The sequence below is a fragment of the Ambystoma mexicanum genome, chromosome 2p (genome assembly GCF_040938575.1).
Source record: "Ambystoma mexicanum isolate Mex_15411 chromosome 2p, UKY_AmexF1_1, whole genome shotgun sequence".
Taxonomy (NCBI): Eukaryota; Metazoa; Chordata; class Amphibia; order Caudata; family Ambystomatidae; genus Ambystoma; species Ambystoma mexicanum.
The window spans coordinates 87692616-87719937 of record NC_090923.1 but is presented as its reverse complement, the minus strand read 5'-3'; the positions used below and the strand labels follow the sequence as shown (position 1 = coordinate 87719937).

Genomic DNA, 27322 nt, shown 5'->3' with positions numbered 1-27322 from the left:
GAAACCCACTGACAGGAACACCCTTCTCCACTTCACTAGTTACCATCCACAAGGATTAAAATACAATCTCCCATATGGTCAGTTTCTACGTATCCGGAGAAACTGTTCAGACAGAGAAAAATTCAACCACCATGCACGACTACTACAAACACGCCTTGGAGAGAGAGGCTACCCCAGGAAGTCCATCAAGACAGCCAAGAAAAGAGCAGCCAACACCGACCGCACAATTTGCCTAACGACCAAAGAAAGAGACCCGAACAATAGAACTGTTTGCGTCACCACATACAGTCCAGTCAGCAACCTCATCAAAAATACCATCAACAAACACTGGCATCTTATTAAAAATGAAGGCACCCTCGCCAAAAAACCACTGTTTGCCTTCAAAAAGAATAGAAATCTAAAAGATTCCCTAGTCCACACCTTCCTAGAACCCACCAAACCAGTCACCACACTATGGAACCTTCCACCAGTAGTTGGCCACTTCAGCTGTGGTAAATGCGTAGCCTGCCGCTTTACCACCAACAGCAAAACTTTCATCCACAAGAACGTGGTATGGAAACAGAACAGCCACACCAACTGCGAGAGCAAACACGTGATCTACGCCATTAAGTGTCCCTGTGATCTGGTCTATATTGGCAAAACCATTAGACCTGTCAAACAAAGGATTAATGAACACAGATCATGTATCAAAAACCAAGTCGAGGACAAACCCTTGGTCGAACACTTCACTAAGAAGAAGCATACCCACGAACAATTCACATGGACCGTGGTCCAACAACTCCAGCCACAAAGACGAGGAGGCGACATAAACATTGCCCTCACCAAACTCGAACAAAAATGGGTCCACAAATTGAACTCTGTGCAAGACGGCCTAAATGTAACCGTCGAATGGAAACACTTCTAGAGTACTCCTCCAAGTGGCCACTGCGCTCGACCATTGAGTATGAACTTGTGTCCTGACACACATTAGAAACCAATGTTGTTCACCTGGTGAGCATTGTTACACTGGCACTAACTTCTCTTGTATACACTGGACATCTATCCTCCACCTTGTGAACACTATTGTATACGAGAGTCTATTTTGCTTCACCGGCATTCGCCCATCCACATGGCGCACGTAAATGACCTTTGTTTGCAACCATGTATCCTACCTGTTATGTTGTGCAAGTACTATGAGCAGGAGTCCCCGTACACCACATTGGACTACATTACCCAACATCACACACGGAGTACCGCCTTTTCATTGGGACACGGCGCACAGCCATCTGATTGGCCCAAGCTGGGTGCCGCCCTTGAATCGTGGGTTCCCATTCGCCGGTCCCCAGCTACTGGCTGTCCTTTATAAAGTCCAACACGGCTCCCTCGCTGTCCGACTCATCCGGCTCTCAGCAGTCCACGTCCAGCACGGCAGCGTACCACCCAGACAACAGTAAGTTCCACTTGATTCCTACGCGGACATACTCCCTGGCGCATTTGACCCTCACAGGTTACCTATACCGGTTTTTAATTTTAATTTCCATTTCAGACTGGGGTCCAATTACGCCCAACTCCGGCTTCGTGAGACTTTGAACCACGCCAGCCCCTAGGAAACTAAAGCCTTTCACCAGTGCTAATCCCAGCACCGGACGGTCCGCACTTTTCGCGGCTTCCCCGACAGCACCCACCCGATTCCCTGCACGGCAGGTAAGCTGTCTTTTAGAAACACCACATGGTGTACAACGTGGGCAACAATTAGGCCCGTATTTAATACTTATAGTACTGAACGAACAACTATCCGAGATCCTAATTACTCTGTTTCACCCACAGACAGTACGGACAGCACCACTACTGGTGCCCCCTGTTTCCTGACGAAGGCCAGCACAAAGACGGCTACAACCAAGCCACTTTCTTTGGCCGAAACACACCCTGTGTCACTCCCTGTGTCGAACTTCCTATCACAACTGTATCACTACTTGCACCCGCTAAAAATTCAAAGATTGTTGTGTGCTTTTTGTGTTTTGTGTAACTGCGGGTTCCTATACCCCCTCGATTTATGAGGCAACATGTATCCTAGTGTAGTGCCGACCTCTATACTTCAGAGGCCTACACCCACTTGTGTCACTACTGCATAAACCAACCCTGTCCGTCCTCTTCAACTTAACTTTCGTGCTTATCGGAAGTAATGTAAATTAAATTGTGAAGTTATCTACCATGTCCTGTGTGAATACATAATAAACCCACACACTTAGCACTTCTGTATCGTTGTTTTTGGATCTCCCCATCCCGATTCTTTTGTTTATACTAGGGAATAGTTTCTTACCTGTAACTCCATTTCTCCAGCATTGGTATCTTTCATGGATTCACATGCTTAGAATATTCCCCGTCGTCAGACTGGGACCCCTCTGTACACATATATAGCCTTTTCCAATAGGAAAACTTCCGACACTTTTGTGTCCTATCTACGTCCTTTTAGGACCCGCCTACGCATGCTCCGTAGGCCGTCCCAGTATAAGAGGCCCGCCCCCGCGGCTCCCCTTCAGATTTCAGCCCCTCCAAAGTAGGAAGGGTTAAACTTATCAATCAAATACATTACATTCCGGGGAGGTTGGCGGGCGCATGTGAATCCATGAAAGATACCAATGCTGGAGAAATGGAGTTACAGGTAAGAAACTATTCCCTTCTCCAGCATTGGATCTTTCATGGATTCACATGCTTAGAATAGATTGTGTAGCAGTAACACTTGAGACGGCGGTGAGAATGTAATGTAATATACCCCCACCATACCACACAATGCATATGTACAGTAGGAATAAGTTAACTCATATAACCTTACCCACATAAAATTTACTGTCATTAAAAAAGGTAGACAACAGATTCTCCACAGCGTGGAGCTTACCTTACTGAAACAGATGGCGCAGGACAGCTCTTCCCATCTGCACCTCATCCGCATGCTGCCTGGCAAGGCAGTAGTGGCGGGTAAACGTGTGGGGCACTGACCATGCCGCAGCTTGGCATATGTCCGTCAACGGAATTCCTGCCCATAAAGCTGTTGAGGAGGACATCGATCTTGTAGAATGGGCTCTAGGATGTCCTTGCAGTGGCCTTCCGGCCTTAGAGTGACAAAACGCAATCGTCGATGAGACCCATCGAGCCAATCCTTGTTTAGAGATTGCTTTTCCTCTCGTCGACGGACCATATGCGACAAACAGTTGTCGAGTAGACCTGAGTTCCTGTGTACGATGTAGGTAAATTTCAGCGCCCTCTTAACGTCCAGGGTATGAAGAGCTTTTTCTGCTGCCGATGATGGTGTGGCGAAGAAAGTAGGGAGAACAATGGACAAGTGTTTGTGATACACTGTCGGAACTTTTGGGACGAACATAGGATTAGTTGCCAGGACTACTTTGTCCTTAAAGAATCTTAGGTATGGCGGGTCTACGACCAGCGCTTGCAGTTCCGAGATTCTTCTAGCTGATGTGATAGCAATCAAGAATGCCAACTTCCACGAAATGAATTTTATGTCGGACGTGGCCATAGGCTCAAAAGGCGGTTTCATTAAGCCTGCCAACACTGTGTTGAGACTCCAAGTCGGGGGGAAACGTTTTTCCGGGGGAAAAGCTCGAAATAAACCCCTCATGAAGTGTTTTACAAGTCTGTCGCTAAATAGAGGAGACGACTGCCTCTTCCTTGTGAACCTCGAGATGGCCGCCAGGTGCACCTTTATCGATGTGAAGGATAATCCCCTCTCCGCCAAGAGGAGCATGTAAGGTAGAACTTGTTCCGGCATCACCAACAACGGTTGTAGGCCCTTTTGTCCTCTACACCATTCACAGAACCTCCGCCACTTATAGGAGTAGGATTTGTTTGTAAAAGGGGCTCTAGCCGCCTGCAGAATTTTTTGACAATCCTCCGAAACGTCTAAAGCACCGAACTCCGAAAAGTCAGGAGCCAGGCTGTAAGGTTGAGACTGTCCGGGTCGTGATGCCACACCGTGCCTTTGTCCCGGGATAGTAGGTTCGGGACTTTCGGAAACGCTATGGGATGTTCCAGCGACGGGTGAAGCAGGTCGGAGAACCACGGTTGCCTTGGCCAGTATGGTGTCACTAGAATTACCCGGCAATTGTATCTGCGTATCCACTGTATTGTCCTCCGTATGAGGGTTAACGGGGAAAAGCATAGAGGAACATGTCCGTCCACGGGAAGGAGAATGCCTCCCCCATGGAACCCTCTTGAGGCCATCTGCTTGCGAATTGCTCGCATTTCTTGTTGTCTTTGGTCGCGAAGGCGTCCAGAGGGGGGTGACCCCATTTCTCGAACACTTTCATCAGGTGAACTGTGTCCATTTCCCACTCATGTATCTGGGCCATGCTTCTGCTGAGGAAGTCTGCTTGGGAGTTCCTCACTCCTGGGAGGTGATGAGCCACGATGGAAATTTCGTGCTTTAATGCCCAATGCCATGTTTTCTGGGCTTCTATGGAAAGAGTTCTTGATCGCGTCCCTCCTTGTTTCCTCAGATAAAACATGGCTGTTGTATTGTCGGTCAGTATTCGTACTCGCGAACCCTTGATGTGTGGTAGGAATGCCTTCAGGGCCCATCGTACTGCTCTGAGCTCTAACACGTTTATGTGTAGGAGTGACTCCGTTGGAGACCATCGACCTTGCGTTTGGAGAGCACCCATGTGAGCTCCCCATCCGGTTAGGGACGCATCCGTGACTATGGATCGCTGAAACTCCGGCTCCTGTAGGGGTACACCGTTGTTCAGATTGTGGAAACTCTGCCACCACTGAATGGTCCGAAGCAGCTTGTCGTCGTCGATGGTTATCTTGTCTGACCACGATCCTTGAGCCTGCGTCCATCGGTCCGCGAGGAATTCCTGGACTGGCCTCATGAATAGGCGACAGTTTTCCACCAGATGGATGCAGGATGCCATGGCCCCTAGGACCGAAACGTATTTTCTCACTGAGATCTTGGTGTTTTGCCGTAGTCGGCACGCTTGTTGATTGAGTCTTGAGGTTCTGTCGAGAGAAGGTTTCACTAGCCCTAACTGGGTCTCGAACTGTGCCCCCAGGAATACCAGCGTTCTCGATGGCCGCAGAGAGGATTTTTCAAAGTTTATGGCGAATCCCAGCTGTTGTAGAAGCTGCATGGTGGCTTGTAAACTTGTGTTGGTCGACGCTGGGGAGGATCCCCTTACCAGCCAGTCGTCGAGGTATGGGTATACATGGTGGCCTTGCTTCCTTAGCCAGGCCGCTACTGGAGCCAGGCATTTCGTGAACGTTCTGGGGGAGGTCTTGAGCCCAAAAGGAAGAACCGTGAATTGGTAGCGAGTCCGCCCTATTACAAATCTTAGGAATTTCCTGTGTTTCCGACACATTGGAATATGGAAATACGCGTCCTGTAAATCCAGGGACGCTAGAAAATCCCCTTCTTGAACGGCGCGGATCACTTCCTGCAGAGTGAGCATCTTGAATTTTAGGCTCTTTAAAGACTTGTTGAGATCGCGTAAGTCTAAAATGGGACGCCATTTGCCGTTCGGCTTTTTTACGACGAAATATCTTGAGTAGACTCCTTGACCTCTCTGTGATGTTGGAACTAATTCTATCACGCCCTTTGCTAACATGAGCGTTACCTGTTTGAATTGCAGAGAGTGTCCGTTTCTTATAGTATCCAGCACCCATTGATCCGTCGTTATTCGTTCCCATTCGTCGACATATGCTGAAACTCTTCCCCCCAGAACGGTGTGTTGTATGTCACTGCTGATCTTTATTTTGCTTGTCTCTCGACGATATGATGGTCTTTTCCTGGAAGTCTGGAAGTTCCGGTGACGGTTTGCCGTTTGGGAGGCAAGTCTGTATCCCTGGGAGGGGTAAGCCGATCTGCCAAAGGATCTGTCTCCAGACGCAGAGAATCTTGAATTACCTGATGCCCCTCTAAAGGGACGAAAAGACTTGTAGCTTCTGCCACTCTGGAGGGCACCCAATGAACGTGCCGTGTCCGAGTCCTCTTTCATTCCCTTTAGGGCTTCGTCCACCTTCTCACCGAAAAGCAGGTCTCCCTCAAAGGGCATATCTAAAACTTTGTATTGTACTTCTGGCCTGAAGAAGGTACACTTAAGCCATGACTGTCGACGTAATACGACCCCATTATTGACTTGCTTGAAGCCTGACTCAGCGAGGTCCACCGCGATGTTTATTGCGTGATTTGAGGCTTCCTCACCTTCTCGGATAAGTAACATCGCTGCCTTCCTATGTTCTTCCGGAAGATGATCAAGCAACGGAGCTAGCCTATGCCACATCTCCCTATCGTATATGGCAACAATTGCCAGAGAGTTTGCGGCCTTTACTGTGGTCGCTCCCACGGATAGCACTTTTTTGCCAAAGGCATCTTGGCGTCTCGCTTCGTTTTCAGGCGGAGTCGTGCACTTGTGCTGGGCCTTCGCCTTCCTCGCCGCTGCCGCCAACACCACCGAGTCTGGCGTTGGTTGGGAGGATAAACACTAGGGGGTAGACTCTGGAGCCTTAAACTTTTTTTCCAGGCGTCCTTTCACTGCCGGCTCTGAAAACGGGTGACGCATAGTCTGCAACCCTTCCTTCCACACATGGTCTAGTATTGGTATCGAGAACACAGACCTTCTCTTACCCATATGGTCGAACAAAAAACAGTCCTTTTTCTGTTCTTCCTGGGACAAACCAAATTCTTTGCATGCCTTTTCCATCATAGAATGGAATGACGCAATGTCGTCCGGAGGGGACGGGTGAGCTGGGCTTCTAGGGGTTTCCAACTCCACCTCTGACTCCCAGGTTGGATCCCTGGAAGGGGATGATGAGATATCCGACATGGCTCCCCTGTCAGACTCCGAATCTGGCAGCTCACCTTCCTCTTGTGCCAGTGCTGAGATTGGCGTGCGTAGGTGCGTCGGCTGACGGGACGGGCCCGGCTCGTCGACGGGTGACTGTGGCAGGTTTGCCTGAGGTAGTCTCTGGTCCAACGACTGTAACAAAGACTGAAGCGTGGACAGAATTCCCAACGACAAAACAGATTGAGGATTGAGAAGAGGGGCAGATACCGGTATAACGGATCCCCTCGTCGACGACTTGTTAGCCACTCGTAGCCCTAGGTCTGCTGGGCCAGCTATTCTCTCGTTCTCGTCCTCCGAGGACAGCAACACAGCCTGTTCTTGTAGTAAAGTATCCGGGGGGATCGGATCAAAAACTTCAGGCCTCCAGGCCTCCCGTAGGGCCCCCGTCGACGAGGACATCGTCGACGCCGTTGTCGGTGGGGCGGTGGATGCCACCTGCGTAAGTGGCAGGGTGGAGGCCGATGACTGGACCGCCGTCGACGACAGTGACTTAGCAGGTGGTTTTGGCGGTCCCGCCTTTTCCACACTTGGCTTGCTTTTACTCGACTCTCGACTCGTGGTCGATCTATGATGATCGCCCGAGGAGGATTTCCTTTCCTTTTCATGCTTTTTTGATGAAGATGATTTCTCTGACGAGGAGTCTCTAGTTGAGTGACTTCCAGACGACTCTTTTTCCGTCGGTCGAGATTTCTTCGCCGGTGGTTCCGACGAGGTAGCGCGGCGTGATGTTTTCGCCGATTGTGTGGAGCCTACCTCCGAAGGGGGGTATGCCCCCGCTCCATCATTCAGCCATGCCACCAGTCGTCGACTCCGGTCTTTGAGGGTTTTTTGAGAAAACCCTTTGCATATGTCGCAGTTATCCGCCGAATGATGAGGGTGGAGGCAATATATACAATCCATATGTCCGTCCCCCTCGTAAACTTTTTTCAAGCCGCACGTCGCGCATGGACGGAACAGCGCCTTTCCTGACACGGAGGATATTTTCCTTACTCAAAAGTAATGCAACCTTGTACAAAATAGTAAGACAACACGAGGAGATCCCACTACTTTGGAGACGGTTGAAATCTGAAGGGGAGCCGTGGGGGCGGGCCTCTTATACTGGGACGGCCTACGGAGCATGCGTAGGCGGGTCCTAAAAGGACGTAGATAGGACACAAAAGTGTCGGAAGTTTTCCCATTGGAAAAGGCTATATATGTGTACCGAGGGGTCCCAGTCTGACGACGGGGAATATTCTAAGCATGTGAATCCATGAAAGATCCAATGCTGGAGAAAAAGGGGCCTATACTAAAAAACCTATTACCAAGCCTTGGCTCTAAATACAAATAGTGTGGGGGAAGTGTTTATGAAAAAGAAAGAAGTGTTCACAAAAATATGTCCGGATGCTCAGGCAGTCGCTTGTCACATACGTTTCACACTATTCTTCTTAAGATTTCTCTATAAAATGTTGCCACTTAACACAGCACGGTCCGGTATTGGTCTCCCCAACTCGCGGGCTATGCTGACTTTACTGACGCTGCTTTGTTGTAGGAGCCAAAGACAGTACCATGGCGGCAAACGCTTCTCCCCGCCTGGGCTATCAACGCGGGAGAGCCCTGTGTACCTCTGACACACAATCTAGGTCTCTTCGGCTTTAATTCCAGGTATTATGCCTCTTATTCTCAAAGGCGCTTCAAAGTAACGGTCTTTCTGTCAAAAGGTCAAGGGCACTTCTCGCCTTGCAACCCTCTCCGGTCTTGCCGTCTTTCTCCTCGTATTAAAATGCCATCTTGGAACTGCTGCATCCTCAGATGCTTTGCCTGGCTCAGAGTAGGTTATCATGCTCCGCCTTTTATCCATGTGATGCAAGTCAGGTGTGTATAATTATCATTAATTGCCTGAATCTGCCTGACCATTTTGTTGGGACATGTCAGGTATACGGCTCGGGTGTTAGTTCGTTTTCTCTCACAGTGAGCTGTCTGTGAGAAAGTGTTTGTGTCCGGAAAGGGGGAGGGGATTGAGTCCGTATCCTACCTGGTAGGATGGGAAAAGATGTTAGAGGGAACATAGAATGCCTACGAAGAATAGTTAATATTCTGGAAACCTGAATCCATACACAGTAATGTGCAATGATGTTAATCTTTTGTTCAAGCAATAGTTCCAAAAACGAACCCTTGATCATATATTCATTTTCAAAAGTGCCTAAATTACACATATACAGGGAGCCCAGGAGCTCATATATAGTTAAAACAGGTTTAGCCGTTTCCAAAACATTCTTTAATTTGCACATACATCAATTTCTATTGCCTATCTGCAATCTCAATCTAGGACCAATTACCACCAGAACAGGGAGTTGGTTAGGACGCAACATTAACATCAGATTTCTGATAGCAGGAGCTGGTGACGTTAGTAAATATAACTGTGCAGATTTAGACTTGCGAGTCACCTGCGAAACTGCACGATTGTTTTTCAGCTTTGAAAAATGGGTGCAATTTAAGTTCCAAACCCTTAAATTTGTTTTCTCAAAGCATTATTTTTTAATCTATAATAATCATGAGCAGCTTCAACCCTATGGGTCCAACCCATTTGCGCAAATAGCCATTTGTGCTCATAATTAACTGTTTTATTGTTTGTCTTCCCCAAGCCTCAACAATAAAAGACATTTAGGGGAGCACTTTGCTTCCAAGTATAAATCGCCTCTACTTTTTAAAGCCATCACTCAAAGGTTTATTAAACCCAAACCGAGCCTTAGATATTCCATTGATACAGCTGGAGGAAGATTCAAGATTTTCTTCCAGAATCTTCCTTCAATAACATTTAACCAACTCAAATCTGTTGTATATAGGTTGTGCTCTTTGAATGTATATCTGTGAAAGCCTGTTTCTATCTTTATGTTAGTGCCACCTTGGCCTGCTATAGAACTGCATTATTCCATGCTAGAACTTATCTATGTCATCGCCTTCTGAGATGCCAGTGCATTGGAATGTTGTTCTTTGAGTGTGGTCAGTTGGACCCTGGACATTGTTGTGCTAAGCAAGCGCTTATCATCAAATTGGTTTAGATAATGAGTCTCGCAAGTTAACTGCTTTCATTACGTATGAGGGCATATACCAATTCAAACGCATGCCATTTGGATTGGTATCGGCTACCTCAGTGTTCCAGAAGGTGATGGACAAATTACTAAAGGAAGTTAATGGCGTCTGGTGTTTTCAAGATGATGTGCTGATTTGTGGGAAGGATGAAGAAGAATTGAGATGTAGACTTGATACCGTTCTAAGAATATTCAAGTCAAGGGGAATAACTTTGAGGAGCGAGAAGTGTGTTTTCATGACTCAGGTGGTAGAGTATTTGGGCCATGAGATATCTGAACAGGGTCTCAGACCGAAAACGAATTTAGTGGAGTCTATTGTGAGAACGCAGCCACCAAAGAACAAAGCCGAGTTAAGGTCATTTTTAGGTACCCTTGAATTTTATCATCGATTCGTGGAGAATTATGCAGATTGCATAAGAAATTTAAGGGCAATGCTAAGGAAAGGTGTTGAATTTGTATGGAGCAATGAATGTGAGAGAGAATTTGTGGACATAAAGAAGAAAATAGATATGGCGAAACCTTTATCCATGTTTGACACCAGGAAGAAAACAATGTTATCTGTAGATGCCAGTGACACTGGCATAGGAGTAGTTATGTTACAACCAGATTTTGATGGGAAGGAAATGGTGGTGATGCATGCATCCCGCATGCTAAAGGGTGCAGAATTGAATTACTCTGTGCTAGAAAAAGAAGCTCTGGCGTGCCACTGGGGAATTGAGAAAATGAAAAATTTTGTCTGGGGACAAGAATTTGTCCTGAGAACAGATCATAGACCGCTCAAGTCAATTTTTGAAAATAAGGGACTTGACAAGGAATGGATTCAAGCTTTGAAGTCTAGTGAGATGTGGAGACGGATTATGACTTTTATAGAAAGTGAATGGCCAGAGAAAAGACTATTATCGAATGAAGAAAGGTCAATGTGGGAGGTGAGAAGCGAATTATCATTGAAGGGAGAGTTAATATACCGGTGGGACAAATTGGTTGTTCCGGGATGTTTGAGAAGTAAACTAATAACCCGAGCACACCAAGGTCACATAGGGATATGTAAAACCAAAGAAGTAATTAAAGCTGACTACTGGTGGCCAGGGATGGATCGTGAAATAGAAAAGGTGGTAGGTGCATGCACTGATTGTGTCAAGTCTGGGAAAAATCTACATGCTAAGTCGCAACCAATGGAGAAAACTAATACTCCAGCGGGCGTGTGGCAAGATTTGGCTATGGATATTTTGGGTCCATTGGATATGGGTGTGGGCAAAGGAAGGTTCGTCCTAGTACTAGTGGATATTTTTTCTAGATGGACTGAATTTAGGATTATGAGGGACGTTACCTGTATGAGGATAATAGAATTTCTGGAAGATATTTTTGAAAGAGAGGGCTTACCCAAAAGTATTCTTACAGATAATGGCCCGCAATTTGTGGGAAAAATGTTTTTAGAGTATCTTAGCAAATGTGGAATTCAACATAAAAGGACACCCTTATATTATCCGCAAGCCAATGGAATGGTTGAGAGAGTCAACAGATCCATCATGGATGCTATTCGAGGAGCGAGTGTAAGTGGACTTGACAGGAAGGTAGCTGTGAGAGATAGATTGTACGCATTAAGGATGGCTCCGAGGATTGAGACAGGAGTCAGTGCTTTTGAGTTGATGAGAGGACGGAAAGCTAATACCTGTGTATCTCCCGCCTGGTTGGGTAAGGCGAGAGATACAGATACAGTGGTGAATGAGGTAAGGAAAAGGATGGATGCCGGCAAAGATAGGTGGGTGAAGAGGGTTAATGAGAAAAACCCAAAAAGGAAAACTGTGGTTGAGGTTGGTGATGTGGTGCGTGTAAGAAGGGCTGTAATTGCTAAGAAAGGGGAACCACTTTATTCGGAACCTGTTACGGTGACAAAAACCTACAAGAATGCTATATGTGTGGAGGGTGGTCAAGTCTGGAGCTTATCTAGAATAGCGAAGGTAAAGAGATGATCACACAATATTGAAAGTTGTTTTGCTCCATAACATGTATGTTGTAATTTTTCCAATGTGTTAACTGACAATGTTAAGTATCAATTTGCAATAAAGAGTTTTTTTTAGGGGAGGGAGGTGTGTTGTATATAGGTTGTGCTCTTTGAATGTATATCTGTGAAAGCCTGTTTCTATCTTTATGTTAGTGCCACCTTGGCCTGCTATAGAACTGCATTATTCCATGCTAGAACTTATCTATGTCATCGCCTTCTGAGATGCCAGTGCATTGGAATGTTGTTCTTTGAGTGTGGTCAGTTGGACCCTGGACATTGTTGTGCTGGGGGTCTCTTACTTTCATGCTTAAAATAAAGCTGACATGATACATCGATGGTGTGACTTGTTATCATCTTTACAAAATCCTATAGTGTCAGGGCTTCCAGTTCATAAAGAATTGCATGGCATAAGCTTTGTGTATAAAATATCAGCAGTCCCTTTAGACTATAGCCCATAGTTTGTTTTCCGAAACCATTAAATAAAGCATCGAGCTGAAATACTTTTCTAGATTTGTCAGCTTCATTTCTGGATAACCTAATGTTCTACTAATCTCTACAATTGGATAGAGATAGCTGTCCACATACTCAATAATGCCTGATACATTGACAATACCAGCATCTTTGTTTGTCTATTTGAGAACTGCATAATCTTAGTTTATCAAAGTTGATGGGCCGATCGTTTTCATCCGCATATGAGCACATTTCTTTCACAGTTCTTGTTAAGCCCACAAACGTGTGGTCAAAGAGTACAAGACCATCTGCATAAAGCAAACATACAAGATCGTCATTTCCAAGTTTGGGAGGACAATTTGCCAAACAGTCGAGTCTAGACAGAAGATCTGCTAAATAAAGATTAAATAACAGGGGGCCAACAGACACCCCTGTTTGACCCAGTTTGTTGGAATCCACTTTGTGAAGTGACCCTCACTACTCGATCTTACTTGAACCTTGGTATTAAGGTGCAGCAGCTTAATAATCTACAATAGGTCAAGAGGGCTTCCCATTTTATCCCATAAAATATCACAGTTAACACTATCAAAGGCAGCCTCAAAATCAACAAAGGTTTGATATAATACAGGGCTGCCCTTGCAGAAGGATGCAGTTAATCTATCAACTAATCTCAAATTATGTAAGGTTGATGATACTGGTCTGAAACCTGTCTGAAAGACATCAATACTATTTGTCTCTCACGCCTGGAGCCATTTTAGGAAAAATGCAGCAAATATTTCCCCCATCACGTCGAATATCGAAATTAGTCTATAATTCGATGTTAACAAGCAGGGGCCTCTTTTATACACAGGGATCAGCAAAGCGCAGCACCAAGATTCTGGAATGGTTTGATTATGACAAATTTTGATATAAAGAGCATGTAACAACTTAGCCCATGTATCTGGGTCTCTTTTAAACACCACAGTTCACTGTATCATTTGGGCCAGGTGCCCACAGTCTCTTTAATATACATATAGCAGCATGGATACTTTCCTGATCTATAGCAAGTGCCCAGACAGCAGAACCTGTACTCATTACTGAAGGATTCCCTGAATGTAGGTTAATATTTTCAGAAACATAACGCTCCCAGCAATCGTTATTGATAGTATTCACAACTGTTCAATCTTTGGGGCCCTTGGCTGCTCTCAGCAATAGCAACTGCATCTGTAAGCAGCTATTCCATAAACCACTGATTGGCATTTTTCTGCTACATATTAGTAGCACAGATATTTTAAGATTAAAACTGGGGTTGTGTGGCACACACTTATTGAGGTAGTGATAAGCATTGAGTAACAATTTTTAAACAGATTATTGATTGTAGCATCAAATACTTTTAACTGTTGCACAAGTCACTTTAAAGAGGTGCACAAGTAAGAATCGCTGAGTTTTTTTTTAAAAGTTGAGGAATTGTTTCTTTTTCTATACATATTTTTTAAGAATTTATATAACATTTTGTTCTTAATTTGTATCACTGTGGAACTTGGGATTCTGTTACAGTATTGAGTAACAATATGTGCGCATGATGATAACACCTAAATAACTACATTTCCTTTATTCCATTCAATTGTAAGGTTGTCATGTTGACACCTACACAATGACAGGTTGAATGGGTCTACTTGGTTGTGTGCACTCAGCAATTGCTACATGGATCTGATATCGCCAGATTCTGCTACTGAGAATAGTTGCTGCCACTGGGCATTTTTACAGGGATAATTCCACCTTTTTACCCAATTTCAATGGTTATTATTCATTCTTCTGATCCTTTTCCATTACTATTTGGACCTCAATATCTGATTTTTTAGCCTGCCTGATTTCCCATTGCATGCATTGCTTTGCATCCCTTATATTCCTATCAAACACCTAACACTGCATAAAAATTCCAGTCAAGCTTCGAAAAACATTGTTCAATTTCATTCACCATTAAATTGTTCCAATTATCCAATGATCCCAGATCCCCCATTTTACACATAGGCTGATCCTGCACAAGTATCAAATTTATGGACGGAATTCTGTGATTGCTCCATCAGAAATGCAAACTTGTAATGCATTGGATTAGATCATTGCTGTGAAATAAATAATCTAAGGTAGCTTCACCCTTCCCATTGCTTAAAGTATTACTGGCTGTGTGATCACCTTCTGTCCGGCCATTTGGCATGATTAATTGACAATCATGAAGATATCCCAACCAAAGTCTACCCTTACTATTTGATGTTTAATGGAACATAACACTCTTTTCCTTCACATTTTCAAATGGGGCACAAACCGTTTTATCATGACATTTTGCATTTAGATCTCCGCCCAATAATACCCACTCACCTTTGCATTCATGACCCCACTTAGTATCAGAGTGGCATGTACAAAAGTCAAGTGAGTTAATCCTGCTCCAGGAGGGTCATACACGTTTATGAATAGCAGGCGTTTGTCTGGGGTGTCCGACAGCTGTACTTCTGAGGCCAAAACATTATCAGTTACATTTAGACAGATTTTAAATTACTTTTGATACCAGTTATCAAGCCACCATAGGATCGTCCCAAAAGGACTTTTTTTAGCTGGCACCTGAAAAATCTGAAAACCATCGACATGCAGTGATGACTTTAACCATTTTTCCTGCAGAATTAAAAAAATATTTTTGGTTAAATAGCTAACCAAGCCGTTTTGGCTCAGGAGATGAGAATGGCCTTGTGTGTTCCATGAACTTATCGGTTTCGCAGGCAAAAACCCCATTGACCATACCCACCCTCGCAGGTTTACATTTTCATTAGAAGGTCTGGTCACAGCTGTACTGGACCCAGCAGTGTTCGCTTTAGTCAAACCTTCACTTTGATCACGTTGGTGACTTGAGGAAATGTCACAAAGCACATCTAAATCGTATCCCCATCTTGTGAAAATTAATCATATGGGAACGAATAATTAAGGCTGTATCGGCCATACAACCGTAAATTCGAGAGTAACTACCATCACCTAATCAAGAGGCTCCACAAAGTCAAAATCTTGGGTATTCAGGACACGTAATGGAGGTATTTGTTGTAACAAGTGAAGCAAATATGAACAATTTATTCACTTTCTGCAAGTCTGGAAATATACTCGATATAATAAATATTTGTTCATCCAGACCTAGCTCACCATTTCTCCTTGTGGCCCATTTATTTTTTACATAAGTTCCTGGAGTCCCAAAACTTCCGAGACTACCAGTCTGAGATCTTCCTTTGGGCATCTTTCCCTTCAATTATACATTATCCCTCCCGGATCACTAGCTCCAACACTAGCGTCCTTAACCAACCAATTTGTCAAGAGTCCCTATGGAATTTGTGAGTCTTTTCTTGCGACAGATTTCTGTCTTGCTTAATTTCTTCGACTCTTTTTGGAATAGACATGAAAGCGGAATTTATTGGATCGACCAAATGCGCTTATTTTTGTTGCTTAGTTTTTGACTCACAAACCTTGAGACGCTTCAATAGCCACCTCTGCTTCCGTGATTGATACATTTCAGAGGTGGCATTATGATATGATATATGATAGTTTATTTATATAGCGCCTATACACAATGTGTTTCAGAGGCCTTTAAGGCAAGGGAGGGAAGAAGGGAAAATACAACATTCTTACAGGCCATGAACAGTAAGGATGTGAAATTAACTATCGTACCCGGCCTGACGACATTTCAGATAGTGCAAGAGCTAAAACATAGATAAGGAAGGGAGGGGGAGAGTGGGAAGAAAATGGGAAGGAAATGGAAACAGACAGGCGACTACCGTACTAGGCCTGACAACATTTCTGGTAGATACGGAGGAAAACAAAAGGTGAGGGGGAGGGGTGCAGAAAGGGTAGGGGAGGAACACAAATGACTATCGTACTAGGCCTGACAACGTTTCAGATAGTGCTGGAGGGGGGGAGAACAGTAAGGGGATGGGGGAGCGACAGACGAGGTTGCTATCATACTAGGTCCAGGGACAATTCTGATAGAATAAGTGCATAGAAGAAAGTAAGGGGAGGAGCGGAGGAGATAGGAAAAGGGGGAGGGCAGTAGAGAACAGAGAATAAGCACTCAAAAAGAGTGGAGAAGCAAGAGGGGAGAGCGAATACAATTGCAGAAATCAGTAGTAACACATAATGTTGCAAGTCTGGATACAAGATGAAGATGGGAACAGCATGATTCAGGGCCACTATGAGTACAAGATGCAAAGGAAGTTCAGCATGAAATTTGAGAAAGGGTGACACACCGTGAATCAATGAAGTCCATAAAAGTAAAATCCAGCAATGGCCACAAGACAGTGATGGTGAAATCAGAATGTATCAGGACAGACTCCTGTGTGCAGGAAGGAGGGGGGCACAAGGGAACAACACGGGGGGACCGGAGAGGGTGGGGATGGCCTGTGGGGAGGGTGTAAACACATGTTTGTGCATGCTTACCTGCTGTTTTAGCAGGGGGTCGGACCCTGGATCCTCCTGGTCTGAACAGGTCCAAACAGGAATTGCCCTTTTCTTTGACTGCCCCTTCACTTTGGACGCCCGGGCAAGAGACACCCTTGATCTAAGAGTTAAGAGCAGGAAGGAAGAGGCAGGCCTAAGAAGGTGGGTGGTGCTTAGGCCACGTGACCTAGATCCACTTACACCTGCTCCCCAGCTGCAAAGGAAAAGAGGCTGGAAAGCTCCTTAAGTGGTGAAAAGGAGTGGCAAGCAGGAAGGCACCAGTTGGGCGGGGCTTGCTAAGTGGAGAAAAAGAGCGACAACCAGGAAGGCACCAGGTGGGCGTGGCTTAGGCCAGGTGACCTATATCCACTTACACCTGCTCCTCAGCTGCAAAGGAAAAGAGGCTGGAGGGCTCCTTACGTAGGGAAAAGAGCGGCAAGCAGAAAGGCACTAGGTGGGCGGGGCTTGCTAAAGGTGGGTCTCCTTTTTTTGTGGAGATAGGGACATTCACGGAAGGATGCCACCGTGCCACCTACAAGGGTGACAAAGGGCAATCCTCCGGGAACGTCGAGAAGGGGAAAAAGCCAACGGCACAAAAAACCCCTGAGAGACCTCTTTAGTTGACTGGAGTGGGCCGGTAGATGGGATGGTATGCGAAGCTGATTGCAGAGTCAAGGCGGCGAGGCAATCCAAAAGGTGAGCTGAGGTCTGGTACACAGGCGGACAGGAGAGTACAGAGGAGTACAAAGGAAGTGAGTACAGCTGAGGAGGGAGAGAAAACACAGGAAACAGAGTAGATAATAAGAAAGAAGGTGGGAGAGGGAGAAGGAGTAAATAAAAAAGAGTAGCTCGAGGGAGGAGAAAGGAAGGGACACGGTCTGCAAACAACGGGGAAGGAACGCAGGAGAAGCGTTAGGCAACAAACAGATGGGTAACCAGGAAGCGTTGCAACGCGTCCGTAAACCGGAAGTGGTTGTAGAAATACCTCTGGTCACGTACGCGCGCAACAACTAGACCAGTAAGAAAACCCAAAGAACAAACGTGACGGAACGGACTATGGCGGACCATAGCGCCAGCGGTTCCAAATCTGCCACCGTCACCGAGGCATGACAGTTCCACCCTCATTAGAGGGGTTTTGAGAGGTAACGATTCTGCCCTGCTCATTATTTTTAGACTCAAGTACAGTCTTACATTACAGCTTTTTCTTTCTCAGATTGTACGATTTAGTTTTAGCTGTCACTTTACCTGGCATACTTGATCACTGGGTGGTGAAGAGGAACTTAAATATTTCAGTTTTTTGGGCAATACGCTTACCGTAATGCTACAACGCCGACCTCGCCTCACACCGGGCGCTGAGCTGCCAGACTTCAAGACTGTACCCACACTTGCAAACGCACTTCCGGATGTGTGTGCGGACAACGCTGGCTTTGCCTTTTGTGATCTCTTAGGCTCCACAGACTCAGGTCATAGTTCGCAGAGTGATAGCTCCACTCAGGAGACCACTCTCCACGAGAATCAAAGTATCCAGCCGCAATTTCAAACAGCATTCAAAGCTGACTGAAAGACTGTATCCACACTTGCAAACGCACTTCCGTAAAATATTACTATACATTAGTAAACATGAAGCAACATCTACATAAAAGGAATCCACTTATGGTTGCAAAAAGGAAAGAGATGTGACAAAATAACAAGACAAGCAAAAATCTCCCCTACTGTGGAAAATAAGGAGTTAGCCAAACTAGCGACTAAGGCATATAAAAATTGGATAAAATCATACACAATTTCCTTATACCAAGTAGATTCAGAAATCATGCTCAAAACCATCTGAAGCAAACGTTCCAAGGACTTTTGGTCGTTAATAACCTCGTCTGCCAATGCCACCCAAGATGCCTTACTAAATAACATTGGAGACAAACAACGGGTGACTTGCTTTACGGCACACTTCAAGAATCCATCATCTGACTTAACTGTTATCAATCCTCTTGAAAGGTTTTCTGGAGCACAACTAAGTTTCGATCCTAAGAAGGGGGGTTTTCCAGTCTTGCTGCGCCAACACCAAAAGATACTACAAACTGCTACAATTGCAGGTTTGTGGTTTGAAAACAGCCTGACACGTGTTTCGAGCGATTCTTGCTCTTCATCTGAGGCTGATGGGTTTATACATAATACATTTAAGCAAAAATAAATTTAAACGTACAAACAATTATGTTACATTGCAAAATTAATTGAAAGAAACATAAAATGTATGGAAGGAGCCGGAGTATGTTCATGGTTTTTGTAGACCTAAGCCAAGGAGCCAGGACTGCCGTAAAGGACAGTTTATATTACAGAACCCCACTGAGGGCACACAGCAACCGTAATTGGGTAAGAGGCACTCACCTCAATCTATTTTACCATTAGTACATTTTCAACCAGCTACTTACTTCTCTCTTCTCTTCCTCCCTCCCTCCTTCTCTTCCATTTGCAAACTTTCTTTATACCGACACATCAATGTTTTTTGATGTCATGTTATTACCTGTCACTATGTTTGCACATCACCTTAACACCACTGCTGAAAATAATGTAATATGTCACTACCTTGTCACGAATTGAATATTGTTCAGCCTTGAGAACGACCGTAAGGTCGAAACACGTGTCGGCTGACTCAAAAACACATGTACTTATGAAAAAATCACCCAGAAAAACACCAACAATAAACGAATTAATTCGTACTAACCAAAGTGTCAAAAATATTTATTTCACAAACTACAAGCAAGATAGCCGGGAGCAACAAACCTCTTTTTTCCCAATTAAAGAACTATACACAGGAACCTCAATGCGAGTTCGACTCAGTGCGGCGAGAAACCTCTCCGATGAAATTGTGATCTTTAGAGGCATCAAAAAAGGCTGCCCCTTGGCGCCAGCCTTATATAATGCATACATGGGCGACCTCAAGGTTACAGAAAGACTGATCATATCTTTTCCGCTAACGATGGGAAACGAGAAAGTCAGCTGAATATTATATGCAGATGATATCCTCCATAATTGGTCTCCAATAAAAACTTGATGGCCTGGATGCATACCTGAAAGAGAACTATCTTCAACTCAACAAAGGTAAAACAAAAATTATGGTCCTGGAGAAAACAGCCAAGCGCAAGGTATATTGAGGGAGTTAAACTTGAGAAAGTCAAGAGCTTTATATACTTGGGTATAATACTTAATGGGAGCCCTTCGGAAAACACCAATGCAAGAATCCCTCTGTGCCAAAATAAAATGTCTCAATACAAAGGTAATGGACAAAAAATGTGCTCGCTTTTCCTTGCAGCTGGCGATTAACTTTTACAAAACTAAATTTATACCAGATATTACCTATGGAGTGGAAGAAATGCCCTCAATCCCTGGGATAATCTGGATCCAATTGGAAGTCTACTTTTGGCGGAAGGTTTTAAATCTCCCCTCTTCTACCCCGATGGCTTCAATAAGGAGAGAACTGAGTTTGCTATCTCTCAAAGGCATGGTTGACCTGAACGGCTTGATGCTGTTTAGAAAGATACGGACTCCCCGATCAAGAATCTTTGAGATAATTGACGGACAAGTAAGTGCCAAAAACAAAATGCTCTTGCAGTGGAAAAAAAAGAATCTAACATTATTGGAAATGATTGGAAGTACAGAGGACGAACTTGAAAACAACACAATGAAGACCAAAAACGCTTAAAAGAATAGGATTGGATCTAAATATTAGAGATGGCAGCTACAAATAAATAAATATTGCACCTACCAACGAATACAAAAAAGAGAAATCAACAATGGAGTATTGTTAACATTTCTCAACAAGAAATTGCGAACAATCTTCCTAAGAGCACGCTTAAACTTACTAAAAAAGAATGAGATCTTGGCGGTAAGAAAAATTTCAAACAACAATGTCTGTCGATATTGTGATACCAAGGATAAAGTGGAAACGATAAGGCATTTGCTCCTGTTTTGGGTACCACTACAAAAAGATCTATACACATGGGACACCTCTTCAAGGACTTCGCTTCTTACGACGAGGACCTTTGGTGGAGCCGCCTAATGAGCTATTTGGCCTAGAAATTTGGCTCAAAGGAAATGAAAGAAGGAGAGGGAGGCTATATGGCCACCGAAAAACCTTTCAAATTTTAAAGAAGGGAGAAAAATGAACCTAATTTTTCCTCTTTCAATTGCAAAACTTTTTGAAAACAGCGGAGTCAAGTAAATAAATGAGTAAAATATTACTGTATATTTTAATGGTTCACTGGAAACCCTGGCTATTCACCAGTGCTGACCACTGCTCAGAAGGTTGATATTAGGCCTGGGGCAGGAAACTACTAACCCAGGGTGGCCAAAGCGAGTAGCCCAAGGGGGACAATGCTTATGAGTGACATATCAGTGGTTGCAGGAACCACGACCCCTGGGAACACAGTGACTGCTTGTTCTTCTCTCCTTTGATACCACAGAGAAAGAAGCCCACTCTGACCACAATGCACAAAATAACTATTTCGTGATCATAGCCCGCTCAGCGGAAGAGCCCTGTATTGAACATGTCATGAATATGTTGCATCACTCCAATACCCTCATACTCTTAGGACATGCATGTACATTTGCTCACCGTACTCTAACCTTCATTAATTTCCACAGAATCAAAACCTTTTTTTCATCCCTTATATATGCTTAAATTCTATTGTTTTCTCAGCCGGAGACAGGCTTCCGACTCTTCTCTCACAGCAGCAGGCTGATCTGCAGGACCTGTGTAGGACTGTCCAACTTGCATCCTATTTAGGACTTCTTTCAGATCCCCTACTAAAGGAGCATGTATCACAGCAAGCCGTATCTTTCAAGCTTGCAGGTTATTGCAGCCTCTGCCATTTAGCTATCCAATGAGGCAATATGCCCATACCAATGAGTTAACCTCTGAGTAAGAACCAAGTGGGGACACTGTATTGAACAACACTGTATTGAACAATAGGTCCTCTCTATCTTTTCACCTACTTGGAAAGCAATGATGGCATTTCAGACTTAAAAATACAGAGATTATATAGCAGTTCATGGCAGATTTCTCCAGATGATTCTAAGCATTGTAATAATCAATGTCACTATTACCTGCTTGTGGTACTCAATTTATCACCTGCGGACGTGACTTGGTGAAGGGCTGCGTGGGCTTGACTTGGGTCTCTAGCCCACAGCACACAGCATCCTCTTGTTCTCAAAGTGAGGATGATGTATTTGTACTAATCTCCAAACCAATAATTCCACCAACCTTCCTTGTACAGAGGGGACCAGTACTACTGGATCATGTGTCTCTCTACGTAGATGTACCTATACCATTATGCACAGGCAGTGGACAATAATCCTAGAATACTGACCGGGATCTCATCCAACACTTCTGGGTGAGGTCCACAGACACTCAATTAGGGAGGACCCTCTCCAAGCTATTCCCCCCTCACCCCCAGTTAGAATGACTTCTGTAACCCCCTGGTCTTACCCAAGCAACTATGGTACTTGCTTCAGAGTACCATATGGCCCACTGCCTCAGCACCCTTCTCAGTGGAGATTGAAATTGGTCTTACCACCACTTAAGAACTGGGGGTTTGGTGTCCCTCTACTAACTACCACTTTGAAATATCCCACTATCTGTTTTGGTGCCTGGTTGGAAGAGATTTTGGGGTGTTGGCTGGTTTCTATCTCATTCTCTTCCCGAGGAGGAATTACTCTTTATGGTTAATCATATGGTTCATCTCTTTTGGAACCCACTGGTCTGTGGCCACTGCTAGAACCTTGGAATTGCCCACCTTTAAGTCAGCAAGATGTGAATGCAAGCCCATGGAACAAGTGTCAAACCTCAGAAATGTGCTCCAACTGAAGCTGTAAGCCTGTGATAAGCATTCTTCCTATTCCCAGTAATCCATGCATTCATTTAAATGCAAGGGTCTGCAACATGTGGCTCGCCGGATATTTTGGACTACGACTACCACGATCCTCACCATTGATGTAAGCTGACCAGTGCTGGTAGGAGTTGTAACCCAAAGTATCTGGAGAGCCAAAGGTTGCAGATCCATGCTTCAAAGACTTGAACCTGGGCATGTTAACATTGAATTTTGAGATCTTAAAGCATAATCAGCAAGATGTAAATAAGGAGACCACAAGACAAAAGACTTTCACCAGCAACCATGCTCGAAGATGCCAAGCAAGACATATTTTTAAAGAAATGCTGTTTAACATGACAAAGAGAAATCTAGCCCAGGGTCCTCCAACTTGCATTTGTTCCACTACATTCTAAACAATTCTTACACCTTATGCAGAAGAGTATGTAGCATTCAGTACGTACCTCCTCCCGCAGAGTTTTGCAGTTCAATTCACTTGGTGCTGGCAACTTTGGGTACAAGCCTACAATTGAAATGCAAGATAATCAGGAACTGAATTATCTGGTTATGGTTGGCACAAAGCAACATAAATCCATTATGAATTCATACGTGTTTGAGGAAAAACACGCAGGCTTTAAGTTGGCTGATAAAATATAGTTCAACTTAAAAAGGTGTTTGCCACAGCGCCACATGGTTTAAATATCAACCTACAGCAATTAAAATAAAGACATGCTAGGCAAGATATTCCAGAAACTCATTATCGGTCATCACCCTCCAAGCATCAGCTCTCTCTGTGGAATGAGGACGAAGTAGACAGCATGCCACAAAGCAAACTTCCTCAAGAGATGCAAACCCTAATTGTTTGTCCATTACATATTACACATTATGCTTGAAATATCTTATTGCTGGCTCCTAATGGTAATTTATGGACATTCCCAAGCACACACCGTTAAATGAATCAAAAATATATTTCTATGGTACCAGTAGGCATGAGCGGTAAAAAGCAGCTCCCGACATCCAACCAAGCTCTTCTAGGGAACAAGCAGTAGCTAAATCACTCCCTGCAATTTCTCTCCCTGTAGCGCATGCATGGGGACGTTTTAAGAAAGGTTTTCCACCAACATAATTACATATCTCAAACCCATTTTATTACACGAAATAAAGACTGGGTAGGTAGGCACTGACACTGTTCAGGATACTCACTTTGAAGTTCTGCACCGAGTAAAAGAGCTTAATGGTTTATAGATTGCATACTGCGAATAAGGGGCAGTAGTCACTGCTAGAATTTAAGGGATGCACAAATGTTAGATATCCAAAGAGTTTTAAGCTGCTTTGCAGACTAATGTGTTGTGGGTGGGAATTTGAAAAATATGTGTCCCCAGCGGATACCCTCCCTGAACATGCATTTAAAGTATGAGATATTGGTCTCAGAAAAGTAGTTCCAGAAGGTTTGGGTAGGAGAGAATTGTTAGTTGTGAGGTTGTTCCGAAGCTGGAGGTAAACATTCCAGTGTAAGGTTATGAAACGGGATCACAGCAGCATTTTAAAACCGTTTGCAGACAGTTCATGAACAGATCTGGTGGAGAGAGTAGAGAATGATTACGATCTTTAAAGTTACATAGGAAACCAATGTGGTGAATAAGAGGCGTGCCTACTTCTTGGTAGCCTTCTCTATTCTGCCTCAAAAGTCCTCAACTTGGGCAGATCCTCTACTACAGTCGCCACGCTGGATGGTTCTCCATGCAAAAATTGCCCTCTTTAAATTCCTACTAATAACTTATCAATGGACTTGTCCAAGCTAGGTTGCTGAATGCATCTCACGGTACTCCTTACCGAACTTTCCGTTCCGTGACAATCCACAACCTATCAGTACCCTGCTCCCATGTCTCCTCTTGCTTTTGCTCTTTAACCCTACATGCCTCACTCTACTGGAATGCTCTCCCCTTGACCATCAAAAGCCATTGTTCCAGTAGAACTCTTCAAAACGAGGTGCAAATTCCATCTGCTCTTAGAAATGGAAGGAGTCCCTGTTATCCCCACCCTCTTAACTAAAGTAACACCCCAACCCACTTCTCCTGCTGGCATCTAAACCATTCAATGTAACTTGCAAATGTGTCTATACTGGCCTCAGGCTTTCAATGTTAAAAATAGTATGTCCTCCAGTCCCTATCGCGGGTATATGTTGCTACTCTTAGGCCTTCACCGCTAGTTACAAGTAAATCAATCCAAAAATGTTCTTCTATAAGAGCACCTTATCCTAGGACTGACTACTTTCAGTTACATCCTGTTCTTAAATACATACAATGGTAAATATATGTCTTGTGGAAAAGCTGACGTAGCTGGAAGAAATCAAACTGAAAATAGGGACAATTTTACGGTACGGGATGATATGGTTCTAGTTTCCAAATATTTTTGAGTGGTTGAAGTGAGATAAAGGTCAGCGGTCGATACGATGGAACTTGAGGGCCATTCTGGAAACCTCAACATAGATATCTGCGACAGATAAATGTCTTTTTCCCCTAGTACGTCATCTTCTCAAGTGATCTGCTTCATAATAAATTAAACAGGCAGAACCCAACTGGCAAAGTTAAAAGGCTGAGGGAAAAAACTTGCCTGAAGTGATTTTTTGTCAAATCAGTTTTACATCTTTTGGTAGCCAAATAGTACTTTGTTCCAGATTTGTGTAGACAGATATCCATCTGCATCCCGTTGATGCCTAGATTCAGCAGTTAATTACTATTGTGACCCTACCTTCTATGGGTAGGACCTCTAGCCATGGTAAAGGGAGACATGTAAATGATTTCCCAAAGCATTTTGCGAGGTGGCGCAAAAGCTGAACCTCCTTCGCCAATTACCCCCATGTTTGTCTTACACTGCAATTCCTTCTTTAGGGTAGTAAGTGAAAAGTTGTTTCATGCCAGAAGTGGGGTAAGGTGGGATATGCTGGACAACAGAAGGAAAGATGGGTTGAGGGACAATGAATACAAGTAAGCAGGAGAACGTCACTTATCTGTAACAGTAGTTCTACAGTGAGTACATCCTCCATAGAATTATACCCTCAGGAAAGTTTCTCTGCTGCTAAGCCTGATCTTGTAACACAGTTTAATTCCTTTTGAAATTGTGTATTTACATCACAAAAAGGAATTCATTTTTTATTAAGGGCTTTGTAACTATGTTCAAAGGGCTCCTAGAACGTTCAGCATCAACGAGAAATGAAGGCCTCATTTACCAAACAGCAACACTTTCAAGATCCGTAGAAGAATATAGTAAAAAGCACAAAGTCTGATTGTTTTTCCAGCGTTCCAGAGTAACATGTAAACTGGCAAATCCATACATTAATGTAACCCACACATAAATGTGTGGTCACTTATTCCCTCAGGAAAACGAAACATAAAAGTCTGCACTTTTGACACTTCCGTCATAAAACCTACACCGACAAGTTTAACGTTAAACAGGTTTATACATATGTGAACATATAAACATGTGAACTGCGTAACTGCAATAGGTAAAATTGAGCGTTTTAGAGTGTAAATCTAAATCACAGGTCCTTTACCATTATACATTACCCGTCATGTAAAACAAATATTTCACCGTTGGAGAGAAAGAAAGAAAAAAATACACAGCTAGGACCATTGGGTAAGCGTCCACAGTGCCAAGAAAAAACAAAAAGGTCCAGAACCGTTGTAGTGGTGACCCAGTACGCCTGAGGGGTACCAGGCAGTTCATCCATTAACAGAGAGGAAAAGCAAAGGGACAGTGTGCTACCTCCGTTTCATCTAGCACTTGGGCACTCTGGTGAAAAAGAAGGCTGGCCATAGTCGATTGTTGACTCAAGAGTGCCGTGCTACCCCCCCACCCCCCGAAACGCATGTGCATTCCTAACCCACAGAAAAAGAGCTCAAATTCATGAGTCAATTGTTGGCCTATCAAGTGTCTGTTCTCGTCCCATGTGGCTGCCCAGAGAATTATAAGGGACTCCTGCCTGCTCAGTGTAGGGTACACCCATTAATGAAAGTGTTCTTTCAGCATGTGGGCTTCAGGTGTAGGGAACCGGAGTGAAGGAGGCCAGTGTCCAACCTGGTGTCGCAGGCTCCCGTGCATTAAAACAGTGATCTGCCTCAAACCCTACCACCACACATTGGCTCTAGCGCGGTAAAAAAGAACGCCTACGCCCTTAAATGATATCAGCACTCTGTGCACCTCCTGGAGAAAAAGCAGAGAGCAAGTCCCACCTGTGTCCCCTTGTATTACAGGGAGGACCCCTCTGGAGGTAAATAAAAGGTACACACACGCAAGTTGGTACAAGGGTTCTTACTACTTATTTGTATAAATTGGTTTATTCACAGATAACCAGTAACATTCAAAGTGCTGTGCAGGTTACAGTCCGCCGGACCCGTCTCGCAAGTGTGCTGCTTTGGAGAAGTGCACAGTGATGTGGACAAATTGGATCTTAAGAGGAGCCAATACTACTTCATCTCCTTTCTTTGACTTAACATAGTTCATACTGGGAGATCTCACCAGTGCAGATTTCCTCAACCTGGGTCTGCCTGCAGCGCAGGGTTGATGAATCATTCTGTGCCTTTAGGGATTGGGGTGATGAGGGTTCTTGTACCAGAGCTTGCTTCATCTTGATGGAGTGCTGTCTAGTTTGGTCGCCTCCAG

The 27322-nt window shown here is 44.3% G+C and overlaps 1 protein-coding gene across 2 annotated transcripts in view; it reads right to left on the bottom strand.

The window, feature by feature from the left end:
- DALRD3 (DALR anticodon binding domain containing 3) overlaps nt 1–27322 on the bottom strand; it is a 321275-nt gene that overhangs the window by 97399 nt on the left and 196554 nt on the right. For both annotated transcript variants that reach the window (XM_069643313.1, XM_069643314.1), the window contains one exon: nt 23125–23183. In XM_069643313.1, the coding sequence (XP_069499414.1) occupies nt 23125–23183 (59 nt within the window). The remainder of the gene's footprint in view (nt 1–23124; nt 23184–27322) is intronic.